Source organism: Micropterus salmoides, unplaced genomic scaffold (assembly GCF_014851395.1).
Source record: "Micropterus salmoides isolate LMB-PRFRI ecotype aquatic unplaced genomic scaffold, ASM1485139v1 Ms_hic_scaffold_2, whole genome shotgun sequence".
Taxonomy (NCBI): Eukaryota; Metazoa; Chordata; class Actinopteri; order Centrarchiformes; family Centrarchidae; genus Micropterus; species Micropterus salmoides.
In genome coordinates, this window is record NW_024041150.1 from 14,685,591 (window position 1) to 14,709,268 (window position 23,678).

At 41.4% G+C, this 23,678-nt stretch overlaps 2 protein-coding genes across 4 annotated transcripts in view; both read right to left on the reverse strand.

Moving 5' to 3' along the window:
* Nucleotides 1-427: 427 nt before the first annotated feature.
* LOC119911870 (C-C motif chemokine 4 homolog) lies at nt 428-1,880 on the reverse strand. Its single transcript, XM_038730851.1, has 3 exons — nt 1,720-1,880; nt 1,515-1,626; nt 428-1,170 (listed from the first exon to the last, which is right to left on the reverse strand). The coding sequence occupies exons 1-3, from the start codon at nt 1,787-1,789 to the stop codon at nt 1,077-1,079; spliced, it is 276 nt and encodes a 91-aa protein (XP_038586779.1). The 5' UTR covers nt 1,790-1,880; the 3' UTR covers nt 428-1,076.
* A 1,094-nt stretch (nt 1,881-2,974) lies between these two features.
* tbc1d14 (TBC1 domain family, member 14) overlaps nt 2,975-23,678 on the reverse strand; it is a 45,235-nt gene continuing 24,531 nt past the window's right edge. For 2 of the 3 annotated variants that reach the window (XM_038730847.1, XM_038730849.1), the window contains 11 exons: nt 16,953-17,077; nt 15,346-15,428; nt 14,917-15,034; nt 14,191-14,297; nt 12,525-12,605; nt 12,234-12,322; nt 9,741-9,812; nt 7,534-7,662; nt 6,994-7,103; nt 5,703-5,961; nt 2,975-5,605 (listed from right to left, as the gene is read on the reverse strand). In XM_038730847.1, coding sequence (XP_038586775.1) covers nt 5,549-5,605; nt 5,703-5,961; nt 6,994-7,103; nt 7,534-7,662; nt 9,741-9,812; nt 12,234-12,322; nt 12,525-12,605; nt 14,191-14,297; nt 14,917-15,034; nt 15,346-15,428; nt 16,953-17,077 — 1,230 coding nt within the window. In that variant the 3' untranslated portion in view covers nt 2,975-5,548. Of the gene's footprint in view, nt 5,606-5,702; nt 5,962-6,993; nt 7,104-7,533; nt 7,663-9,740; nt 9,813-12,233; nt 12,323-12,524; nt 12,606-14,190; nt 14,298-14,916; nt 15,035-15,345; nt 15,429-16,952; nt 17,078-22,614; nt 23,242-23,678 lie in introns of those variants that run through there. The other variant, XM_038730850.1, reaches the window with a different exon arrangement.

A 23,678-nucleotide genomic window follows, 5' to 3' on the forward strand; every position in this document is an offset into this window, starting at 1 on the left:
CCATAGACTGTATATAAAAATACTGGTGGTACACAGGATAGTAATACGGCTCGTGTTAGCTGGTGATGCGGAAAGCGATACAAATTTGCACTGGATAATGTTAGCAACTGCTTGGTGTTAGGCGGCGAGCTAACGTGACTCTCTGTGACTCCAGCTTTTCTGTTACTGACCGTTTTCACTTCACGTCATCTGAATGTCGTTTGGTCTGATGGACTTCAGCACATTAACCTTAATTGTTGTTTGTATCTTTACGTGGAGTAAATGTTGGAGTGTGTTGTGCTGGGAGCCGGTTGTTTTGTGGTGTTGGTGGACTGCATTTCGTTAGCTGCGGTGTTGTAGCTGTAGTCGGAGAAAGACTCAGGAGCGCACATGTAGCTACATCCCGCCCCCCTGTCCGCACATTAAAAGCAGAATAGTGGAGACAGGCAACAGAGAAAACAGGTGTGTGCTTTATTTCTAAGTGAGGTTAGAGCCCATTGACAACAAGGCAGTAAAAATTTGATTTATTTAGTGACTTCGTTGAAAAGCGACATATATCCCCTTTGACATAAAGTGTCTTTCAGTCAGTGCTCAGCAGGTAATACTTTAAATTGTGTTTAAGCTCTCCTTTCAAGGAAATGCCCTATTTTTCCCTATAATTTAATATAAATCAAATGACAGGAAACGTATTTCAGAAAATGTCTTTACATCATTACAGCTCATAAGGTTGTGTTATCAGCTTTTTAGCATCTTTTTCTTGGGTCAAAATTCTTTTGTTATTTTAGACCAAGTCTAAGCCGATTAAGGCTTGCACAAACCGTAGACTCAACAGCATGTTTTCTAGCTTACAAGGAATTGAAGAGACATGGCAACGTTTTCACACTGTTGACTGTGTTTGTATGAGGTTTTTTACTGTATGATATTGTGGGTAATACAAAGCAACCAAAAGATATTACAAAAACAAAGGAAAATAGAAAGCAGATTTGCACATTAATACCAATATCATGACCATATTGTTACAAGCCTTTCATAGTATGTGATTTGATAAAGCAACAAAAACCACAGTAACTTGAAGTAAGGATGAGCAGGCAGCTGCTTTACAAGGAGCGTTCATCCACCATTTTCATGATGTCCTCAACCCAGGAGAGATTTGGATCCACACAGATATGACGAGACTTTTGGGTAACCAGACTGAAAGAAAGAAGGTGAAAGTGTTCATGTCAGTATGTTGGTCAACAGTGTTTTTAATTGTTAAATTTTTTTGAAAGAACAACAAAGTAAAAATTAGAAATTGAGACAAAATTAGGATTAACTGTATCATCAGATATGGAAAACGTAATAAATAAAGTAATTTATGCAATGTACCTCATATCTAATGTGAAAATTAATAGAGTGTGCAGGATGTGTTAAACATGAACCTATTTTTTTTGTTTGTTTTTTTAAATGTCCATGAAATGTAATTGATTTACAAATAGTCACACTGAATAATACACTTATGTAAGGTCCCTGTATTAAAATAAACTTTCAGCACTTACATGGTTCCAGTTTTTGGGCACCGGTAATCAGTCATGTAATATGAAGTGATGAGGTTTTTGTTCAATCTTCTTGGGTAGAATTTGAAGCAGCAGTCATCAGGACCAATTCCATCTAAGAAAAAGGCCATAAATGTATTATCATGATGTCCTGAGAACACCTCTAACACAGAATATGTTAAACTTATTAAGGTTATGGTCATCTTACTGCTGCAGATCACGGAGTCCAGCAACGCAGCTCCCAGGATGCAGAGGAGAAGGATGTGACTGGTCCTCATGATGACTCGATATTCTTCTGGATGCGATGATGGAGATGGGCACAACTGCTCTTTGCCTGCAATAAAGGGCTCCTAAACAAAAGGTGGTGTGGTGTCACGTTTATTAAGATCAAAAAGGTTAAAAGAAAAAAAGGTGCAACTTTGCGGAAAGGGGAGGGCGGTTGTGGTGTCAAGGGGACCGAAGCTGCCTATGACAGAAACTTTCCACTTGGTTTTTACAAAGGGTGAGTGGTAGATTGCAGGAAATACACTTGTGGTTAGTACCGAGACTAACTAACTCAAAGCATGACGGTAAAATACAGCAAAACCAACAGCTACAATATTTCTCTTAATTTATTATAAAATTAAAGGTTTACAACTCACTGTAAATGATTTGCCCAGCACAAAACAGCTAACAGTTAACGACTAACTGGTGAAAATTGTTTGGATTTACAGATCAGACATGCTGCACCCGTATATTACCACTAGGCCTTTAAGATCTTCAGACCCAGGCCTACTAGTTATACCGCGTACACATCTAAAAACTAGAGGTGACCGTGCTTTCCAAGTGGTTGCACCAACGCTGTGGAATACTCTTCCGTCAGACCTACACTCTGAGGTCTCAGTCGAAGCATTCAAAAATCAGCGGGAGGAATTTTTTTAAACAGGCCTTTGTCTCCCTGTAAACTTTTACCTGTGAATAGTCATGTTCTCTTTAAAATACAAAATGCCTTAATTTTGATTATTTATGTGCCTTTCAACATACACAATTACATTGATTATTTTGATTGATGCCTTTATAATGTTTGATGCTTATTTATGACTGCCTGCTCCACTGTTTTATTGTTGCTTTTGTTATTATAATTGTTTTGTTTTTTGTAAAGCACTTTGTGACTTGTTCTGTGAAAGGTGCTATATTAAATAAATTTTACTTAGTGTGTTCATTTTTCCAGACGTGACTTGGCAGAAACATGCTCCTACCCTACACGCTACCGAGAGTTGGCCGTATGTGGCATTCAAGTTTTACTTGATAAAGTACGTTCAGGGTTGCTTTTAACTACACGTTCGCAAGATAGCTGGCAAGCGTATCCTGTGCTCCTTTGGAACATAGGTTGTGCACGTCTCCAGCATTGTTAAAAAGTGAGTATGTCAGGGGCTTAACATTTCAGTACCATCATTTTCCATTAAATATGAACACTGAACTGCTGATGGTTGAATATGTATAGCTCTTTATTTTAATAAAACCATTGTTTAAACACACTTCAAATTAGATACAGCTGCATGGTAATCCTCTGCTGTCTCCATCTATGTCTATCAGTCCTCAACAGTACACAGGTCTCTTGAGGGAAAAAACAAAAGAAAATAGACAACAAAAAACAACTAGAAAGAAATTACAGATATCCTCCATATCAAAAAGATAATCAGGAAACAGCTCACTACACTTTTTATTCAAATTGTGTTTGATTGAATTTTGTTTTCGACCACTGTGGATCATACAGTGTGATACAAGGGCAAGAAGTAGGTAGTGTTGGCAGAGCTGGGAGGGTCAATTCATCCACAGGCCAGACTTTAAAAGGTAGTTACAATCAATTTGTAACTAACAGATCTCATACTGGAAATGCCACTTAACCACATAAACATGTAAAACACACACACACACACACACACACACACACACACACAAAAATAAAGGATGGAAAACAGACAACCCATTAAAACCTGCAAGTGATGAGAAAGTGATGATGCAAGACACAACTCAAAGGCTTCCAATCAATGTGCAAAAGGCTTTATTGCAATGGTGTGTAACCACACCGGGGGTGGGGGGGCTGTGGGAGGGAGGAGTGCATCGAGAAGAGTGATCAGAAAGTCTGCTGCATGGTGCTGAGCTGATGCAGACACTGAAACCCAGACAGTGAGTCTGCTAGCAGCCGTGAACCAGTAGACATGATGATTTACAAATAAAAAGGCGCTTTCTGTATTTTAATAATAATATCACTAATATTACAGGGCACAAAAGGGAAGTAAACTCCATCTCACACACAAAGTCAGTAGCACAACACATCAGATGCAGCAGCTTCACAACCTTTAACGGGACTGTCGCTGCGTTCACACTGAAAAATACCATCAGCAGTTTGTTTTGTTTCAAGATTGCTGAGAAAAATCTGACAACCGAACTTGGGCAAAAACACACTTAACAAACTGCTGCTTTACTTCATGGGATCAACAGTAAGATGGTACTTCATATCTAATTATCAAGAAATGCTGTGTATTAACTTAGCACTGCCTAGCCTATGTGAGTGCATCAAAACAATGCTGGTAAGAAATTTCCCTCACGAGTGACACATTAACCGTAGTGTGAATGCAGCATCTCGAGTTCTGACCCTCTGACAACCTCAAAGAACAGCAGCCACAAAGCCTGACAGATGACACAGTAACACCTGAGGACCAGGTGTTACCACCAACATGCATGTATGTTCTGCTTGACAGGAAATAACAAAAACCTGAAATTCTAACAGCACTCTGGGATTAAAAACAAAACTAGTCATCTATTTTCATGCCACTGTGAACAACCGGTCAGATAGCTGCAGTTAAAGCACAAACTCGCTACAGAAACTACAGGTTTGCCACTCGACAAAGGCCGTGCAGTGCCCAGGACCTGATCGTCAACAACACGCTTTGTGTGCATATGTTGACATCTCTGTGAAGGGCTGCGACTAACAGTTACTTTATTTGACTGGAACAAGCTCTGTTTATGTCCCATCATCCTTTTGATAAATATTAAATAAACACAACATTGAACGACATCACACTCACACCAAGACATCAGGAAATCAAACGAGCTGAAATGTACCTCAAACATATTAAGGGCACGGTAAGCCCACGTCTGACACTATGTCGTGTGTGTGTCTAAAAGCAACACATTACCTCATTAACCAGTTTCATCGACATAAACATACTGCAAAATGTATTTTACAGGCAGCTTACGGCCCTCTTTGTAGAGGATTAAAACATTTCATTCAATGTAACAGTGCGGTGCTCTCAGAGACACCAAGTTTGTCTTCAGGTGTTGGTCGTGGATTTTAACTCACAAAACTCTCTTCAAGGCTCAACTCAGTCAACTCAGAGTTGACTTCAGGGAATGGTTCAGGAAATAAATCTTTACTGGCTGGAAAACACGCAAATGAAAAGCACGCCGAGGTCAAAAGACAAAATCAAACTCAAGAGGACATTGAAGGAATGACTGAAGTTTTGAGAAAAAAAAGGTGCAAAAAACACACAGAGAGACAGAGAGACAATGTTCCACTTAACACATTTCAACACACATCTGACCCCGGAGATGTCATTACAGGACATTACTATTACTTACCCTGACTTTTGTTATTGGGGGAAAAAGAAAAGAGGAATTGTAGCTCGCGAGAGTGTTGACAGCAGGGGATTTCAAGCTAAGTGGAACAGTTGGGTAGTAACTGGTATGTCAGTGGTTTCCTCTGGTCAGTGGAGACCTGAGACAGCCTGTATGCGAGTGTGTGATACATTCTTCAGCCTCTGCCACCTTCATTTCTCAGTCAACAGAGGAGGGGTGACAGAGTTCCTTTTCACCCTCCTTCATCTCTGACAGACCCCCGTCCTGGTTCAAGTTTGAGCAGTAACACGGCTCAGGTCTATTACAGCGGCTACAACCAGGTATGTTACGGTGAAGTTGAACAAAGGTCTTTCAAAAGGTCCAGATGTTCCTAGTGGAGTCTCTTAGTGTGGGATGACTTTCCTCTGATCTTAGGCTCAGCGCTTCAGCACCGGGCTGCCTCGCTCCTGATCTTTCTGTAACGCCTGCAGGACCTGAGGAGACGGAGGGATGTACAGTTAAAAAAAAGAACCCAACAACACACCAATAAATCGCACAAAACAAAAACCCCTAAACCGTATAATGCCCGACCTGCGCCCACTTCCTGTTGTGACTGGTCATGTGAATAGCGGCGATGTGCTGAAAGAGCTGGTCCGCGGGGATGAGGTCGGGCAGGCGGGTGAGGAACTGGGCCATGTGGATGAAGTCCATGCTGGTCAGGATGTCCTGGTAGAGACGCAGCAGGCCCATTGCCGTGCGGAACAAGAACTCCTCGCCGTCTCTGCAGAACACATCCCACACCCGACACGCCAGGTCCAACGGCAGCGACTTACTGTACAGGGTGAAGATCCTGGAGGGACAAGGTGGATTTTTGAGATACATTTGGAACCATATACACTAAAACATTAAAAAACATTTAAATGTTGGTTTCGTCCGTAGTCACACACAGCTTTAAAAAAAAGAAGAAAAAAAAGTGACACATAAACTTGGGGTTTGTTATCATGAGGCAAGAGTTAGCGTGTTCAGCACTGGTGAAATTAATACTTAATACTTCCTACCAACATGGCTAATTAACTAGCTAACATCAGCTACTTTCACTCGTCACGTAACTTTGCAGAACAGGAAACGGTAGAGTACTACAATAATTACACGTAGCTGGTATCATGTCTGTACTTTTGTTTAAGTCTTGAATTGATTTTATAGCATTTTTTAGTATTATTATTCTTAGCAGCAGTAGTATATGTTGTTGCTTAAAAATTAAATATGGGAAAAAGTTGATGTTTTTTACCCAGACATTTTAGAGCTGTAATCTCAATACTGCAAAGTAGTTCAGATGTCAGTGTTAGAGAAGTATGACATGGCTAATGTTTTGTAGTCTCACTTTAAATAAAAAACATTCATCATAATTCACAATATTTAAAGGGGACCTTTTATACTGCATTTCCAGCTCTACATTGTAGTTCTGTGACTCCTTTCTGGTAGCTTTAGATGATTCATGTTCCTATCTTACAAAGGCCCTTCAGGCCCCTCATTTCAGCCTGCCTGACACATGCTCCTGGCTCTTTAAGCCCACTGTCTTCTGATTGGCCAAGACCCTGAAGTTTGTTTACCAGGTTGTTGTTTGCCCAAAAAAAAAGAACCGTATCTTGTTTGGCTTTCTTCATGTTATAAGCTTGGTGTAGTGTGACTAAAAGAAAGTGTGTGTCACAGACCCCTGCTCACACTGACAGCCCATCCTGTTCAGTCAGAAACACACGTTTCACACTGAAGCTGCGACGGGCTCAGTGTGACCCAAGTGTTATGTTTTGAGATAATGACATGCAACACGTTTCTAACAGGAAGGAGAACAATGTGCACCCTGCACGCAGGTGGAGAAACTCACCAGTCGATTAAATAAATATCAGGAGTCAAGTTGTTTTTCTTGAAATGTGCAAAGAGCTTTGGTAGATTTTCTTCAAAGAACACTTCAAATGCTGAAAAGTAAGTCAACATCTGTGGAGAGAGGAAAAGGTGGTCGTAAACACAAAAACCACATTGTGTTTAATGAGTCATCTGTAGGAATGGACCAGTGATTTAAATATTCAGTTTAATGCTCCTTAAATTCGCTGAGACTGCAGATGATTGCCTCTTTTTGAAATATGTAAACCCCTATAACATTTTTGAACTATTTGGATTTTTAATAATCCACCTGGAGGGTCATATTATATATTATAAGTGTTGTTCTAGTCTGTGGACAAATCAATTTTGTGCACATTTTCCTTCACCTGACCTAAATATAAGACGGGGTGTTCACACAACTGCTTATCTGCTTCAATATACTGTTTCCAAAGTCAATATAAAACAGCTCAGGTAAACAGTCTGATCTATTATCAAATCAAGCGGTAATGGCGGTACGTGCGTGTGTGTGTGCTCGTGTACTGACAAGGCTGTGGTCGACTCTGAAGAAGGCCATCTGACAGGGCTTGTTGAGCAGGTTGGCAAAAGCTATAAAGGCATCGGCTGTGTCCAGGTTCAGGATCAGCACTGCTGCGATAAACGACATTCCCTGCACCTAAACACACACACACACACACACACACACACACACACACACACGACAGAAAATAACAATTACAACACTTGTATGTGTACACTGCCACCTGCTTAAAGTGAATTTTGCACTGCACAACCCATTTCATTTCATTTCAAACAGTAATTTACAATCACAAACAGGTCAGCGTCAGTCTGGATATTTCAGCTGCAAAGAGAGGTGAAATGCTGATGCAGACTGATGCAAAGAACACAACTAAAAAAAACCTGCACACTGAGGTAAATGCATATATTTTGTGCGTGTAGCAGTTCAAGGGTTGGGGTCAGTGCAGGAAGTCACAGTCATTTCTACCTAAGAACTGACAGCGTGGGCCTGCAGTGGGGAGCAGCACAGCAAACCACAGAATCTACAAGCCCAGTGTGCCTCTGAAGAGCAACAGAAGCTCAATAAAGAAGTTCTATGTAGGAGCACAGGTTAATACAGTCATCATCAAAAGGGGGTTAACTTGACCTGCGCAGAGTGCTAAAGTCCGGACGTTCTCTATTCACCTGCTGAACACAGATGTGTGCATCTAGTTAGTGCTGTTTTATCGCTACAGACCTGGGAACACTACAATTGTTGCCATGACTGCACAGGATTTAATGAGACCTCACTATGCAAATGAACAAATATCAAATACACTGAAAACACCATAAATAACAGCAGGTTGGTTGTTAAACGTTTAAGACAGCTGACTTCTGACCAACTGAATACAGTTTCAAAATTCCTAGTGGTTGCAAGCTCTACAAAATGAATACACCTTCAAATTAAATCATTCTGATCTATAATGATTTATTTATTGTCTTTATAATTATTTATAATGATAATGATTATTTCAGCTGTCAAATTCAGCCAGTTTTCACTAGATTCTGTACCCATGAGCAAAATACCTGCCACCTCTGGCTCTGGCAGCGGGGCACCAGACGGTGGCCTATCAGATTTTTGGGGAGGCCTGTGCCACCGTTTTGGTCCCACTCCCGGGTGTACCGGCACATCTCTAACATCTTTTCACGTCTCTGTCACAGTTTAAATGTCCATTGGAAGCATTTCAGAGTGTTTTAAAGCGACATTATGTAAGATCTGGTGGGATTTGGCGCCTCTACCGTTTCAAGTGCATCAGCAAGTCGCGCATTTTCTTCTTAGCTTCCTCCATCACCGTCCTCCTCGGTCTGTTCCCCTCTGCTATTAGTGAACGTTATGTCCACTGAGGCTGCTGAGCCCGGTTATGTTGCCTGCTTTTCCTTCTCCATCATAACACAGACACTGCGTTCTACTAGCAGTTATTATATGAACTTAGAAGTAGTAGAATTCCTGCACACTGTCAGCGCTGAGTTAATTTGCGATGATTTGGTCTTTTTGTGTGATTTTATTTGTGCGTTACATAAAACCTTGGTTTACCTGATAATAAATATAGTTTTCTAAGATGATTTCCCACTTCGAAGACACGAGCTGTTCCCGCAATTACACACCCAGGAGAGAGCCACGAGTAAAGATGGTCCGCGCACACCGGCTTGAATGGCAGTTATTTATCTCCGGCATCATACAAAGGCCGCATATCTTATTCTCCTAAAATCAGAGAAGCCTCAATACTCTCTACCCACCCTCTTAACTAGACACCACACACAGTGTGGAAATCAAATACCAGAAGCTATCAGTCATCTCGACCACAATGAAACTCAAGTTATTTAATGGTAATAACAGATTATGTAGGCGTTACGTGGTAGAGCCAGGTCTGCGTTGTGTCATTTTTACCCTTCATAATACGCAAGTAGTACTACTACTGTATAAAAGCTCAAAGCTGACTTACTATTACTAAAGGTCACTACAGCCTATTTACTGATCTGCAATTTAATATTAACACCATATAAAGAGACGCATGTATCACACATACATGAAGACCCAAAAAACAATACTCGGTGTTGATTGTTGTGCTGATCTGTGTACAATTAAGACAACAACGTGAGGCTTCATGACTGTTTTCTTAAAAACAGTAGACGAAGTGGGTATAAAACAATAACAGGATGTAGTGCTGTTTGTGTGTAAGTGTGTATGAGACTTACGTAGCCAACATCTGGCCGGTAACAGGTGTATGCTCCCAGAATGCTGTGTAGTACATCATGGTATGGGCCGCCCTGATGAATGAACAACATAATAAAGTCATTGGCTATCAAACAGGCTAAAAATACACTAATACACACAGAGCTTCACAGTTTCTTGCAAGGTTAGCAGGCCAACACTGTACTGAAGAGATCTGCCAATGAGACGCATTCGCTCATTCATACTGAACCAAAGTTTGCAGCATAATCCCCCAACCGTGTCTGACCAGAGGCTTGACTATAGACAGAAAAGGACTATAACATGTAACACAACAGTGTTGGTGTCTCATGTGACATTCAAGATATACGTCACCTTGCTTTCATTACAACAATGGTGGGTGAACATTGTAGCAAGTCGCTTTGTTAGCCGTGCACATTTATTCCAGTCTTTTTTCTTGTTTTAGGGGTGGGTGGAGATGGTAAAGTGGATAAGACACATGCCTTTGGTGTGAGAGACCCAGGTTCAATTCCCCACTATGACACATCCACCAATGTGTCCCTGAGCAAGACACTTAACCCCTAGTTCCAGAGGCGTGCGACCTCTGACTTACTTAGCATTTGTAAATCGCTTTGGATAAAAGCGTCAGCTAAATGAATAAATGTAAATTTTATCTTTATCATTTTTTTATTATTAAATAAAAAGAAATATAGTGTTCATGGAACAAACAGAGGTATACAGAACAGTATTCAAGTATATCAAAAGACACAAATAACAATATCATTGCCAGGGGTAGGTCTATATTATGCTAACAGTTTTAATAAAAAATAAATAAATAAATGATATAATGTAATGTACAACCTCATGGAGGAAGCGTACAAAGTTTTTACTGCTGAATTTATATTTATAAACGTGGAATTTTGCATTATAAAGTACTCATTTTCTTTACATATCGGTTCCAATATGATATAAGTTGGAATAGATAACTTGGAATTTTTTTCTGAAACAAGGCATGTATGTTCTTATTATTATTTCAAAGATGCGGAGAGAAACACATTTTTCAAACTGGTGACTCGGCTGCACCGGGGAGGGAGTGGGAAGTAAGTGGAGCCTATATTTCAAAAAAGTCTACTAGTCTGCCTGTATTTCTAAAAAGCATTGTCGTGCCTGGTGGAAGGGCGTCAAATACTTCTGCAAATTTGTTTGGTGCAACTGGAATATTGTATGTTGATAAAAACCCTCTCCATTGAATAGCTGGTTCACCAGTATAATCAGATTCTGAACCCATTTACATTTATATAAAATATCTATTATTATGTGTTTATAAATCAGTTAGCACAGGGAGTTTGCCCACATTGTAATTACAATTTAAAATAAAGCTCAGACCACCAAAACAAAAGAAAATGTGATGGGGAATAAAATTCCAGATTGAGACAGATTTTACTGTCCAGGTGTAAAGAGAGAGCAGTGTTTGTGAGCTGAGATATCTCCTCAGCGTTGGTAAGTAACACACTTTCAGAGATAAATCCCTTTGCAAACACTGATTTAATATTTTTTAATGATTGGACAAATATTTAATGAACATCTTGCTTTCTGATCTTCCTTGGACGTAGTGAGCGTACATTACAGTCTTTTAAAGGTAACGGTTCACACTTATTTATATTTATTAAAGCCCAGAAGCCTGTGAGAAGTTGTTAATTACATGGATGGCTTGCAGTTTTGTTTTGAAGATTGTGGTTTCGTCAGCAAGTTGACTGATGATTGCATCCCTGCCCGCAATGGAAATTCCTTGAATAGCACAGGTATCGACGACATGGGTTCTGAGAACTTGTGTACAAAGTAAAAACATGAATTCCCCGTTTCAAATTAAATCTATGGAAAGTTCCACTTTTCAATTTGATAGAACTGTTTTCCATTAAGAGTTTTAATTGCTTTGCAATAATTTTTCATAATTTTCATATGAAAGAAAGATCAATTGGTGTTCTATTGTATTAAAGGCCTTACAAAACTCTAGGAAGAAAAGACGCTTCACATATCGAGTCAGAGTAGTTAGGATTATTTAACAAGTCTAATATTAGAGATGTGGCTGTTCCTCAAAGCCTGACTGTGTCTCTATAATTGTGTCGAGAACTTCATTAATTCTCCTGGCACATTTATGGCTTCACACCCAAGTGAAGTTGCTGTGCATCATACGCAGCATGCAGATGCATCCAGTGGTAGCCTCGTACCAGCAGCGTGTTTGTGTGATCAGGGTCGCACATACAGTACGTCATCAAAATGTCACACCTGTTACGGCATTCCAGGTATGTCCTTTTTCACACAGACAACGTTCCGGCTCTGTTACTACCAATGTTGATCAAATCTGACTCCCCCTTACCGGCTCCGTACCTCGGCATATTGGCGCAGTACTCCCGGAAAATCATTCAGCGTGAAAGCAACTATTTTCATAATGAAGACACATTTTTTGTATAGCACAAAACATTAGTATTGTATGAGGTAGCTGAGCTTCTCTCACTGACCTGCTGGAAGATACACAGGTGGGGGAAGGTTCTTGAGATGTCCAGCTTGATCAGCTCCAGGCTTGATTCCCGATCTGATGAACCAGCATCTGGAAGACATGGCAACACATCAATAAACACACAGAGAAGAAAAAGTTGAAACCTGCCCCATAATTTCTCTAATCCGATGACGCAGTAAATTTAAATTGAACATTTTTTTTGTTTAGCCAAGATGAGTTCAGTCACACTGATGAATTACTATGGCCAACACTGTAGGAGACCGACAAAAAAATTGTTCTATTCTGTCTCTACCTGCAGTGTCAGTCTCTGAGGAAGGTGCTGGTGTTGTCCTCCACTTCTCTTTTGCCCGGGCCAGACAGATGTTATACAGCTCTGCAGGGACACGCAACAGCACCACAGTACAGTCAATTTGAGAGTAAGTGAGTAGGGCAGAGGCTACAAGAAAGTGCGTAGAAAACAAGATGACTGGACAGAAACCAATTCAGGTGATAAAAGCATTCAGCTCTTCACTTTACTCTGCAGGAAAAAGTTCTTCCTCCATTGTCAGAAGACATTTATTTTGTTGCAGTTCACTGAAGCTCCCGGGCTGTGCTTTGACCTGGGGCTGCCCTCTAGTGATGAGATGCTGAATCAAAATAATTAGGTTTCTGAGACCTGACATGGAGCTCTGCACTACTGACCCTGAGCTTGCACAGCAGCAGATTAATATTAACTGCAGAAGATGGCAAATACAGGCCATGCTGGACCGGCTCGCAAGGAGCTGAGAACTGCAATGTGTGACTCTTGAATCCGGATATCTTATGCTTTATTTGTTCACAGTGTGGGAAAATAGCACCATTCAAAGTATTGAAAGTGCTAAATTAGCTATTAGTTCCTGTTACTGTACACAATGATGCACACACCGCTATCACCGGACCAGCATGCACCTGTCCCTTTCACCTCACGTAGAACTGCCTCGACCTAGCGTTAGTATTTAATTTTTAATGTATTATTGTACATTAATAGCATAATAGAATCTTTCCATTACCATTAGAAGTAGTGGTAGTTGGCAGTACTAGCAGTAGGAGTAGCATTAGCAGCCTTAATAACACAACTTTACTTAAAGGGAGACAGTGTCGGTGAGCCATCTATGAGAAGTCAAACGACTTTGTATTGGACCGAGCTTTGTATGAGGTGTGTGTGTGTGCAGAGTGATAATACATGGCACTGTGCTCCACTTAAAAGGCTGAGTCACAGAAAGCAGAGTGGGCCAGCTCAGCAGTCAGCGAGCGAATGCTTATCTGCAAGTAGCCCCGAGGGTACTGAGAAGCTTTCTCTGAGTGATTTGAAGTTGGTGCTCCCTTAGTAAGTAGAGAATGAATTTGCTGTGTGTGTGTGTGCGTGTGTGTGTGTATAATCTCCATCCAGACTTGAGAGCTCACTGAAATGCTGCCTCTTGTACTAAGGAAATCATTGGACCATGCTCCTTCTTAATGGATTCTATTATCTTAACTCACTGACACTTCTTACAAATACAATTAGACAAATTGCTACATGCATCTGTGTGTGTGTGTGTGTGTGTGTGTGTGTGTGTGTGTGTGTGTAGCCTGTTCTATCGTGTTGAATAAACCAACAAAAAAGTAAAAGGTCATTAAGGTGTGATTTTAAGAGAGGAACAAAAACCAGTCAATTAACAAAGCAGGACATGACCGTCACAGGTTACAACTGTGTTATATTAAAGGTCAAGTGTGTAATATTTAGGATCTATTGACAGAAATGCAATATAATATCCATAACTATGTTTTCAGCTGTGTATAATAAAGTCCTTAAATAATGAACCGATATGTTTTATTACCTACTCTACAGAGCACGTTTCGTCATTATGATGAATACGTACGAAGAAGGAGGAGGAAGGACAGGAAGTAGTCGTAGTCTTTTCTTCTCAACATAAATAACACACACTCAGATGCACATGTACCATGCGTGATGTTGAGCTCGTTGCCCACAGCCAGGCTCCACACCTTGCCTCTGACACTGGGGGGGATGCCCTGCCACCAGAGGTCTCTCACTCGTCGAGATGTACACCTGGAGGAGGGTTTAGCACATCAGAGGCTCCTTATCAGTTGTGTTTAATAAGAGGAAGGCATCATTTATCAATCAGAGCCCCAAGGTTCTGCATTAGTGAATAACACTAATCCATAACTAGGTACTAAGCCCTCTGAAATGTAATATTGTGTCGTGTCATAAAATGCCATATCCTGTGTTTTGTGCATGTTAAGGACATACGCTGAATACCCCATACGTTTCCAGCATCTTCATTAGTAGAGGCATGCCTGACTTACTGACCAGCACATTATTTGCACACAAACATAGGTTACACTCCACTCCTATGGATTTAGCCTTTAATTCTGTCTTCTTGCGTACTGCTTGGGCCAGATGTTCGATGAGTGAACTGAAGAGATTGGGGCTGACAGGGCAGACCTGCCTGCACAGTGTTAGGGAGTTAGAAAGGCTACAATTGACCTTTATTCTTGCAGTAGGAGAGGAGTAAAGTCCCTGAATGCAATGTATAAAATCGTCACTAAAGCAGAATCTCTTCATTGATAGCCCAAGAAACTCCCTAATAAAGGTTACGTTTCCAAAGAAGACTACTTGGAATATCAGTGTTTTTATCATTCTGAGCTCAGTCTTCGTTTGTACTCACACTGTACTCCAATTAGGCAAGATCTCCTGGTTCCAGGTCTGGGCGGCTGTTCCAATGCTCTCCTCAAGCTTACACCGATCCTCCAGCTGCTTCCTTCTCTTCTGGGCATCCTTCAACTCTACAGACAGGAGTGTGAATAGAGGTGGTTAGATACAAAATACAACCAGGCAGAGGTAGAGTTTGTTGAACCATGTAGTAGAGAAAGGTGGAGGAAAAATAAACTGCATGTGTTAGTTAATGAATGAGGGATGAAACAACATTGTTATCCAGCTTTACAGATTCCAAGGATTTCTCTAGTCAGGTTAGTGATGCTTCGTTTGCAGCTCTGGTGGACTCCAGTGCTCCTGTGATGACCTCACTTTGTGGGGCTTAAAGCTCTGGAAGAAGATGGTAAGAGAAGCCTTGATTACTTTAGTCAAATGAGCTCACCTCTCTTCTTGGCCTGGGCCACCATCTCCTCATACTGCTGTCTGTGTTTCTGTGCCTCCTCAGCTGGCTTGGCAGGCAGATTACTGTAACACAAATACATCAACACAAAGAAATGAGTTGTGCGTTCTGTCAGCTTGACTTTCATTATTCATGTTGAGCAAGCTTGTGTGATATAAAGAGAGGAAATACACAGACAAAGGAACAGACCTTGCTCTTGTAACTTTTGTGTTTATGAAGTGAACTCTATCCTGTGCTGTGCATATATACAGCTCCATATGATTCAGTGGTTGTACACATTTGATCATGCTACTAACTTGAATTAAAATACAATTTTTTCTTCTATGCACCATTAAAGAGAGCCCATGAGTCTAATGGTGCTTTCAGACCAAAAGTGAAGCGGTTCCACTGTTGTTGTTAGCGTCGGTTGGCACCCTGAGCTCTGTTGGACTACTACTTCATATTTATATAAAAAAACTGGACATTACTTGGAGAAAAGAAAGCGAGAAAGTTGAACTACCGGATGAGTTCAGAAAATATGTGTCTGTAACTTTATTCCAGCTATGGTTGTACTTCACTGTGAACAAGTTAGCATAGCATTGCCCCGATCGATCCAAACTCCATTCAGAAAACAAACAGTTTAGAAGTTGTTCTGCTGTCTCATTGACACACCTGACAAAGCATGAATTCATATGTTTAACAAATCAGCATCATATTGGAGTTATTTCAGCATCAGTTTGATCCGTTTTCTTGCAATTAAATCACAGCAAAATGTTTACTTTGGGTTCATACAGCTGTAGTAATCGCGAGTTGTGTTTGTTTGCGTTATCACGTTGTGTCTGAACCCCTGCTAGGAAAGAGTTGCGAGGATTAAATTCACATTTGGTCTGAATGCACAGTAAGGGTGGCATTGCAGGTTGTTTGTCAGTCAAAGAGTCTCTTTAAGACACTTAGCTGATGTGGTGTTGGATTGCTGCCTGACTTTGTCATCTGATCCATTGCTTTTTTTCCCCACTCTACACGTATAAAGAGATGGTGCACTCAAATTTTACTCCATAACACAGAAGCTTGTGTGCATATTTGTTACCAGTAGGGGGAGACAGTGAAGAAGGGAAAGAGGTGGGAGTTTCATGCAGCAAAAGACCTGAGCAGCAACTGACTTCACAATTTTTGCCAGTCATGGTGTCAGTATAAACTTCCTTGTGTACACTATTATTTTCAGTGGCCATGTTCCCCAGAAGAAGTGCTAATCTTGTAGCTGGGAGGCACCACTGAATGAAAGATGAAGCCCAGCATTCTGTCTGCATGTTCACAAAATGTAAAATGCTAAAAAAGCAGGGTAATGGAGCCAGACTGATGGAGGATCATTAAACTTTCAGCAGCACCTCTTTTAGTCTCTTAGAGTCTGTGATACAGAGACATAGTGGGAGCAGGAACAATACTGAATGGAGTCTGATGACAGGGCAGAGGAAGGAGGGGATGATAGAAAGACAACAGACGTGGCTTTAGTGTCTAATAAACTCCTCTGGCACTGAGGGAGAATGAAAAATGTGGGATTGTCTCACAACCCGAAGATCTAAGACGGTGTGCGTCTGTGTGTGTTTACATACGCAGGTCTGTCCTCCAGTATAAGTGCGGTGGTGGAGAGGGGTTCAAAGTCCAGATTTTTCCTCACACTCTGCCTGGGAGACGTCGGGTTGCCGGGTCCAGCTCTGCCACTCTTTGTTTCATATTCCTGACAACAAAATAAACACATGATTTAGAAACAGAAACTAACAACTACAAGTGGAGTTTTAATATACAACAGCTTTACAGAGAACACAACTAGCTTTTGACCTCAGTTTCTTTAGGGATATATTTAGTTTCACATTGCTGCTGGCGATGAAATGTCTGCAGCATTTACACACACACACACACACACACACACACACACACACACAGTGAGGACTATAGTGAGGGAAATAGGTGGATTAGTTGCTTTATAATCCATGTCAAAGTACAAATAGGACATGCATCCAGCTCCGAAGCCAGAGAAAATTGCCACAAGGGTCACAGTTGACCTCAAAACTAATGTTGTGGTGAGAGACAGACAGCTAAGGTTTAATGGATGGGGAGAGGAAAGAAAGGAGATGAAAGCACTTAAAAGAAATAATATGAGAGAGGACTTGTCACATGGAAACACTGAGAAATGTCTTGACAACCTTGTGACAATGCTCTTTTGGCCTCTGAGCATTTGTCAGCTCGTGTCTAATGAGTGTGTGAGTGTTGCTTCACCACTGGGAGTGGAATAAAACCTATAGAAAGAGGAGGCCATGTGACTTACAGTCTGTTAAAGGCTAAGGCCTCAGAGCAGTTTAACACAAGGCCAACCATCAGCTGACTTACACATTGTGTGTGTGTGTGTGTGTGTGTGTGTGTCAGAAGCCAGCATTAGGGAGCAGGTAGAGCACTGCTAGTGGAAACTAACAGGTTAATCAGGAAGGTACTGGAACTAGGGCAAGTGCAATATGAGCACCCCCTGAACTATGTGTCCAAAATGGCCTCCAGCGTGCGATGAGCTGGTTAATAATGCAGGCCGAGGACTGCAAGCAATCAGCTTAACGCAGGGACATTCACATTGATCAGCACAGGCCAACATAGACAGGAAAATCTATTCCTACGACCGGACTGTGTGAGTGTGCATGCATGGCTGTTAGTGACGCATCCCGTGGCTCGTGTCCTGTCTTTGTGTTGCCGTCTGTTGCACCAGGGCCTGTTCTTCATTGACCCTAGGGGACAAATAAAGGTAACTGACTCAGATATAAGCAGCTGACACAGAAGACCCGTGTGTGTACTTCCCACTACTGGTCCCTTCTTTAACCCACCAAGCTACAGGTTTGGTCCAAATCACCCTCAGGCTGAGCACTGACGCTTTCCATCAACACAAACAAGTTTTTAGGCCCACACCTTTCCACATTTCTAGACCCAATCTATGATCTCTAAAGCCTGCAGGCCTCATTTATAAGCGAGTGTTTAGGATCCATACTAAAAAATAATGAGATTAAAAACAAACAAACAAAAAAAAACATGTGTGCACACAGGTAGCTTTTCCTTTATAAATCAGTCTACATGGAAATGTGCGCACGTGTATCAGCCTCATATCCAGCCCTCCACACGCCCAAGCACCCCATGAACAATGATGCACATTTGAGCCTGCTTAACCGTGAATCATGGCACAAACAACCGAGAGGAAGACGAAAAAAAAGACAAAAAGAGAGATTTCTTTCTGACACAGATATCTAGGTGCTTGTGTGATGGGGAGGTTAGTTATTGTCTGATGGCAACAGCAGCGGGGTCACACACAAAAAGAAAATGCAGCGAGTTTAACTACATTATATAATTCTCACAAGGGGCTTCAGGCAGAAAGGTAACCTTCATAGATTGTTGATCACATCAAAAACACACCTGTTGGCTAATTCTTACTGGTAACAGCCGGTTGCCAGAAACCTCAGAGTGGTTAATAGCCTACTTGTATTTGTAATGGGATGGTGAGGTTCTCACAGGTTGGTCAGTCTAATGCTGGACCCAGTTTAGAACACAGATCCAAGAGCACATCTCTGGGGAATCTAGATCAGCGTATTACAGGTTCAGGTGTGTTATGTTAATAGCGGTTAATGTGTACTTGAGTATCTAGCATTTAAGCAGAGATGAGGAGCGAGCTACAGAGGTCTAATAAGCTCAATTGTTTCCAACTCCAGCCCCCAGAGTTTTTTGTACCGGTTTTTAGCACCAATACTTTTGATTCCAGCTTTCAGCACTTTTTGCTACTCAATGCTCAGACATATTTCAGTGGGTATTAAAAAAGTACTTATGTTTAATACAGAGACCTTTCCATGTGTGCAATCTTGTGTTCAGATCTCACCTAAAAGAAAAAATAAATAAATCACACGTGTATTGTGTTTTTCTCATTAATGATAAGAAACCCCTGTTGTCCCCTCACTTATAGTGTGGACTGTTACTCTTTCTGTGTATGGGGTAGTAGTTATTGCTGGAGTTGTATCCCATGACAGCCTGCAGCCAGGGCAACCAGCTTTGTCACGCTGGTGTTCAGCAAACTTCTCAAATTCCCTGGTACTGCTGTATAAGAGCTCTATGGTTCCTGGCGGCTCTGACTGACTGACTAGCTGTCATGCTGGCTGCTAATGGCCTTTATGGCGTAAAATTATAGACATAAGGAAGACACTTTTTTTGATTTAAAATGTGTCTGTTAGCATCACACCCTGCGGCTTTACAAAGTCTCACACAATTGGCTAATTGCATTTGTTATGATGAGCAACTGGAGGCAAGTTCTTTCTGTATGCAAAGTGGGCTTGAAAGTACACCATGGTTGCAAATGTTGGTAGAGCTGTCCTCCTGTGTTGCCTTGGATTTGTACCTATGCATTATGTTCTCATGAAAACACCACTGGCTTTCTCTAAGCTGCTAGATGAAAGGCCACAGCAGGGTACTCAGCCTGGTTCACTGCACACCAAACTTCAACAAGCATCTTTTAACTGGAAACCATTTTAGGCAGTTCCATATTTTTTTTTCCCCCAGAGGTCATTGAGCACAATTCAAAGTGGGAATGAGTCAGACGGCTTCTGTGTGGTTGGCTGCATGTCGGTGTGCGTGTTTGGCAGCAATTGCGGGTCAGGTTACAAATTCACTAATCACAACTGTTACTCAAATTCCATCACGATTTCATTTATTAACTTCAATTACGTAAAGGAATCTTAATATAAAGGAAGCACTTACTCCTCAATCTGTGACTCATCGCATTTACTGTAATGGGCTACTATCAATTTGTAAGGTAGAGCCACTTATCAGAAGGTCGGTGGTTCGATTCCCAGATCCTCCAGTCTGCATGACTAAGTATCCTTAGGCAAAATATTGAACCCCAAATTGTTCCCAATGGCTGTGGGTGAATGCGTATGAATGTTAATTTCTGTTCTGATGAGCAGTCGGCACCTTAGCCTGGGCAATCAGTGTATGAAGGGGTGAATGTGGCGCTTCGAGTGGTCGGAAGACTAGAAAGGCCCTATACAAGTACAGACCATTGAACATTTAGCTCTGAGAGACTGAGATAGAGACAGGACAGAGACTATCGTAGAACGGATGAAAGCCGAAGGTTACTGTAGGTATAAAACCCCATTTAGACTATTTTGATTGGTGAACCCTTACGCACTAAAGGAACATAAATAATCGAGGAATAAATATATATCTGGACTTTAAGACCGCTTCAAAGGAACTGAGTCACCACTTTTCACCCCGTCTCTCTTGTTTATCATACTGGTATCTGACAGAATAATACTTTGGTGCTCATTGTTTCCGTAAAAGTAACGTGTTGTGAAGAATCTACCCGATGTATGATGTGTGGCATGTACATATTGACAAAAGTTAAAACATCTATATTTGTATGCACAATATAAGCAGCTTAGATTTAGCTCAAGCAGGTCTTATACATCCAGAGAACTTAACTATAAAAACCAGACTAGGCTTCTGAAAAAGGAGAAGAAACGACTTAGTGAAATGTCATTTTGCAATAATAAAGCAACACACGGCTGGTTTGGACCCATAGACGTTTTTTGACTTTTCAAAAGTGCCTTGTTTGAGCAGACAGGGAGAACTGGCTGCTCCCCAGACGTTCACAGCAGAGGAAATCACCCGTGGTTTGCAAGAAAAGATAAAAGAAATTTTCCATAAATGGAAGAAACATAGCGAAAAGCAGCTACAAAGTGGCCTGACGGAGGAACGTTTCGACACTGAAGTGTGCAATGAAATCCAAGCATTAATAAAGAACCACAAATCCATTGATAAGGGACAGTGTGGAAACACACCTTATCGTATGTGTACTCCAGGGAGACAAGAATAAGTATAGGTAAGTGGCACATCTTAAGAGCAGTAAATGATGCAGTTGAGGAGTTTGATGCAGATCCACTAAAACGTGCATAGACATGTAGTCTAATGTTGAGGGCACTATAAACTAAAGATTACTCTGCAGACTAACTCAGGTCTTTGTTCACTAAAAAGGCTTCATCTGTCTACTGTCAAGATTTTTGACATTCTGGGAAACCAAAGAAAAGTATAAAATTACAGTATAAGATTTAGTGGCACTGTTTTTCATTGAATACCAAGGATTTCACCAGGTTTCTGTCAGGACCGGCAACCCAAAATCGCACAGTGCAATGGTGCCATCTTAAATCAGATTTTTGTTTCTGTACATAAGTCTGATTTCTTTCAGTGTTTTGATAAGTCTCATTTGCCAGAAACACTGAGACTGAAACAAAGCAGAGTTGTTCCATTCACTAACAAAATTATTGGTTGCGGTGGTGGAAGGTTTAACCATAAACAACCACAATGTCCCTTGCACCACAGACACAGAAATTAACCTTATTATCAACTAAATCCATTTAGTGTTGGATGTGCAAATAAATTAGTCCCACTGTTTTCATATCTGGTCATTGATAGTAACAGAACTGCAAGAAACACCCATTTAACATCTGCTGCAGTCTTGTTGAGGGAATCAAATATATCTAAATGAATTCCAAACAATGATTTCATCTGTTTGTAGTATGTTTTGGCATTCAGCAGCTGACACACAGGTTGAATAACAGGTACATCAAGGGAGCGGAGGGGGAGCATAAGTCTGTTAGTAAGGCTGCAACAATCTGGCAGCTTTGTTGATACAAAAAAAGAAAATGTACAATATCCAGACAAACCGATGGAACCATTAGCATTGGTACCAAAGGTTCAGATATGATCCAGTGCTTTTTTTTTTATCTAACCATTTTACTGGAAAGCAGAAATAAATGGGAGTCCCACTGATTCAATCCGTCAAATGAGCTCTGTGTCTCTTTAACAGCAGGAGGAAATCCCTTAACATGCTTCAAAAAGCCAAAATAGAGAAGAGACAGCGCTGTCACGCTGCTGCACATGCTTGCGTTGTACTACGCTGAAGATTAGAAGTCCATTTACATGCAATGAAGATGGGTGGTCATTAGTCCATCAACACATTCAGCAGACCTTTCTAGAGACACCAGAGATCATCACCCCGCTCTCCATCACAACCACTACAAAGCACAGAGCTACGACAAGCAGAAAGAGGCTATTATGTCAAATCCGAGCTAGCATCTTCCTCTGCTGCCTCACTTTCACGCCGTCACTACCGATGCCCTCTGATTCTGCCAGACAAGGAGAGAGACAGTGGGTCGCCGAGCTCACCAGCTTGTACTCACAGTGCAAATGCTCACTCACCATGAACGCTGCAGTTCCTTCCAGACGACCAAGTCCTCCAGTGGGGATTCCTTTCCCAAACCCTAGCCTAGCGTCATTGCTGCTCCTGGGGGCTCACTCCTGGCAACCGGTCACCCAGGAGCGAGAAGACGAGTGGGAGGTGAAAAAGGAGGGCAGAGGGACAGTCAAACTGCCAACAGAGGGACACACCCCGCATTGGAGACGATGCAGCAGCAGCAGCAGCAGCAGCATGATACCCCTCTATACCCCTCTACCGCCTCCCTCTCTTTGAGCAATGACGCTACACACAGCTGCTCTGCATCAGGTCTACTGCTGCTGTGAGTGTGTGTGTGTGTGTGTGTGTGTGTGTGTGTGTCAGCAAATCAGCACCGCCGTGTGTAATTTGTTACCGTTGCTGCACTGAAAGGAGCGCTGCGCTTTGCTGTACCCAGGCAGCCGTTCTAAATCAACCCCAGAGCAATGGATCAGGTTTCAGCCACTCAGCCTCCTGCTCTTTTATTCCAGTCAGGACTGAACACAGCAGCGGAGTTACGCATCTTGTGCACTGGGAGAATAACTTGTTCCCTGCTTATTGGATGATTTTTACTATACATAGATTGCAGAGGTTGTCTGATTACACATTTCAGTTCTGTTGCTAAGATGTGAGTGTCTAGCAAGTGTTAAATGTTGAAAAGCCATTTCAATTGATAATAGAGTAGGGCAATATACACTGTGAATTTAAATTTGTCGACCATTTCGCTACACCGTTTGTACCTATAACACTTCTTGGTGAATTCAGCAATTGTGGACAATTTTATAAATCAATAGCAGGACTTCTTTTAGGTCACATTGGATGAGTTTTTTAAAATGATTTTTGCATTAATGTGATGAATTACATTGATTTGTAAAATATTTTATTTGTTGGATTAGCAAAAATAAAAAACTTTGTCTGGTTAGTTGGTAGGTTTCCCAGAAAATGTTATATCACTGTAATGTATGTACTGTAAAGACCCCAATCTGCAGGACGTGCCATCAAGACTAACCAAAAGTGAGGCAATACCAGAAGCCTGCACCCACCTTCGCCT

Excerpts from the sequence above, each read along its gene's own strand:
- LOC119911870 (XM_038730851.1), bottom strand. The coding sequence starts at position 1,789 with ATGAGGACCAGTCACATCCTTCTCCTCTGCATCCTGGGAGCTGCGTTG. Across the intron at positions 1,627-1,719 it reads GGACTCCGTGATCTGCAGCA|ATGGAATTGGTCCTGATGAC; the intron begins GTAAGATGACCA and ends CCTTTTTCTTAG. Across the intron at positions 1,171-1,514 it reads TGCCCAAAAACTGGAACCAT|TCTGGTTACCCAAAAGTCTC; the intron begins GTAAGTGCTGAA and ends TCTTTCTTTCAG.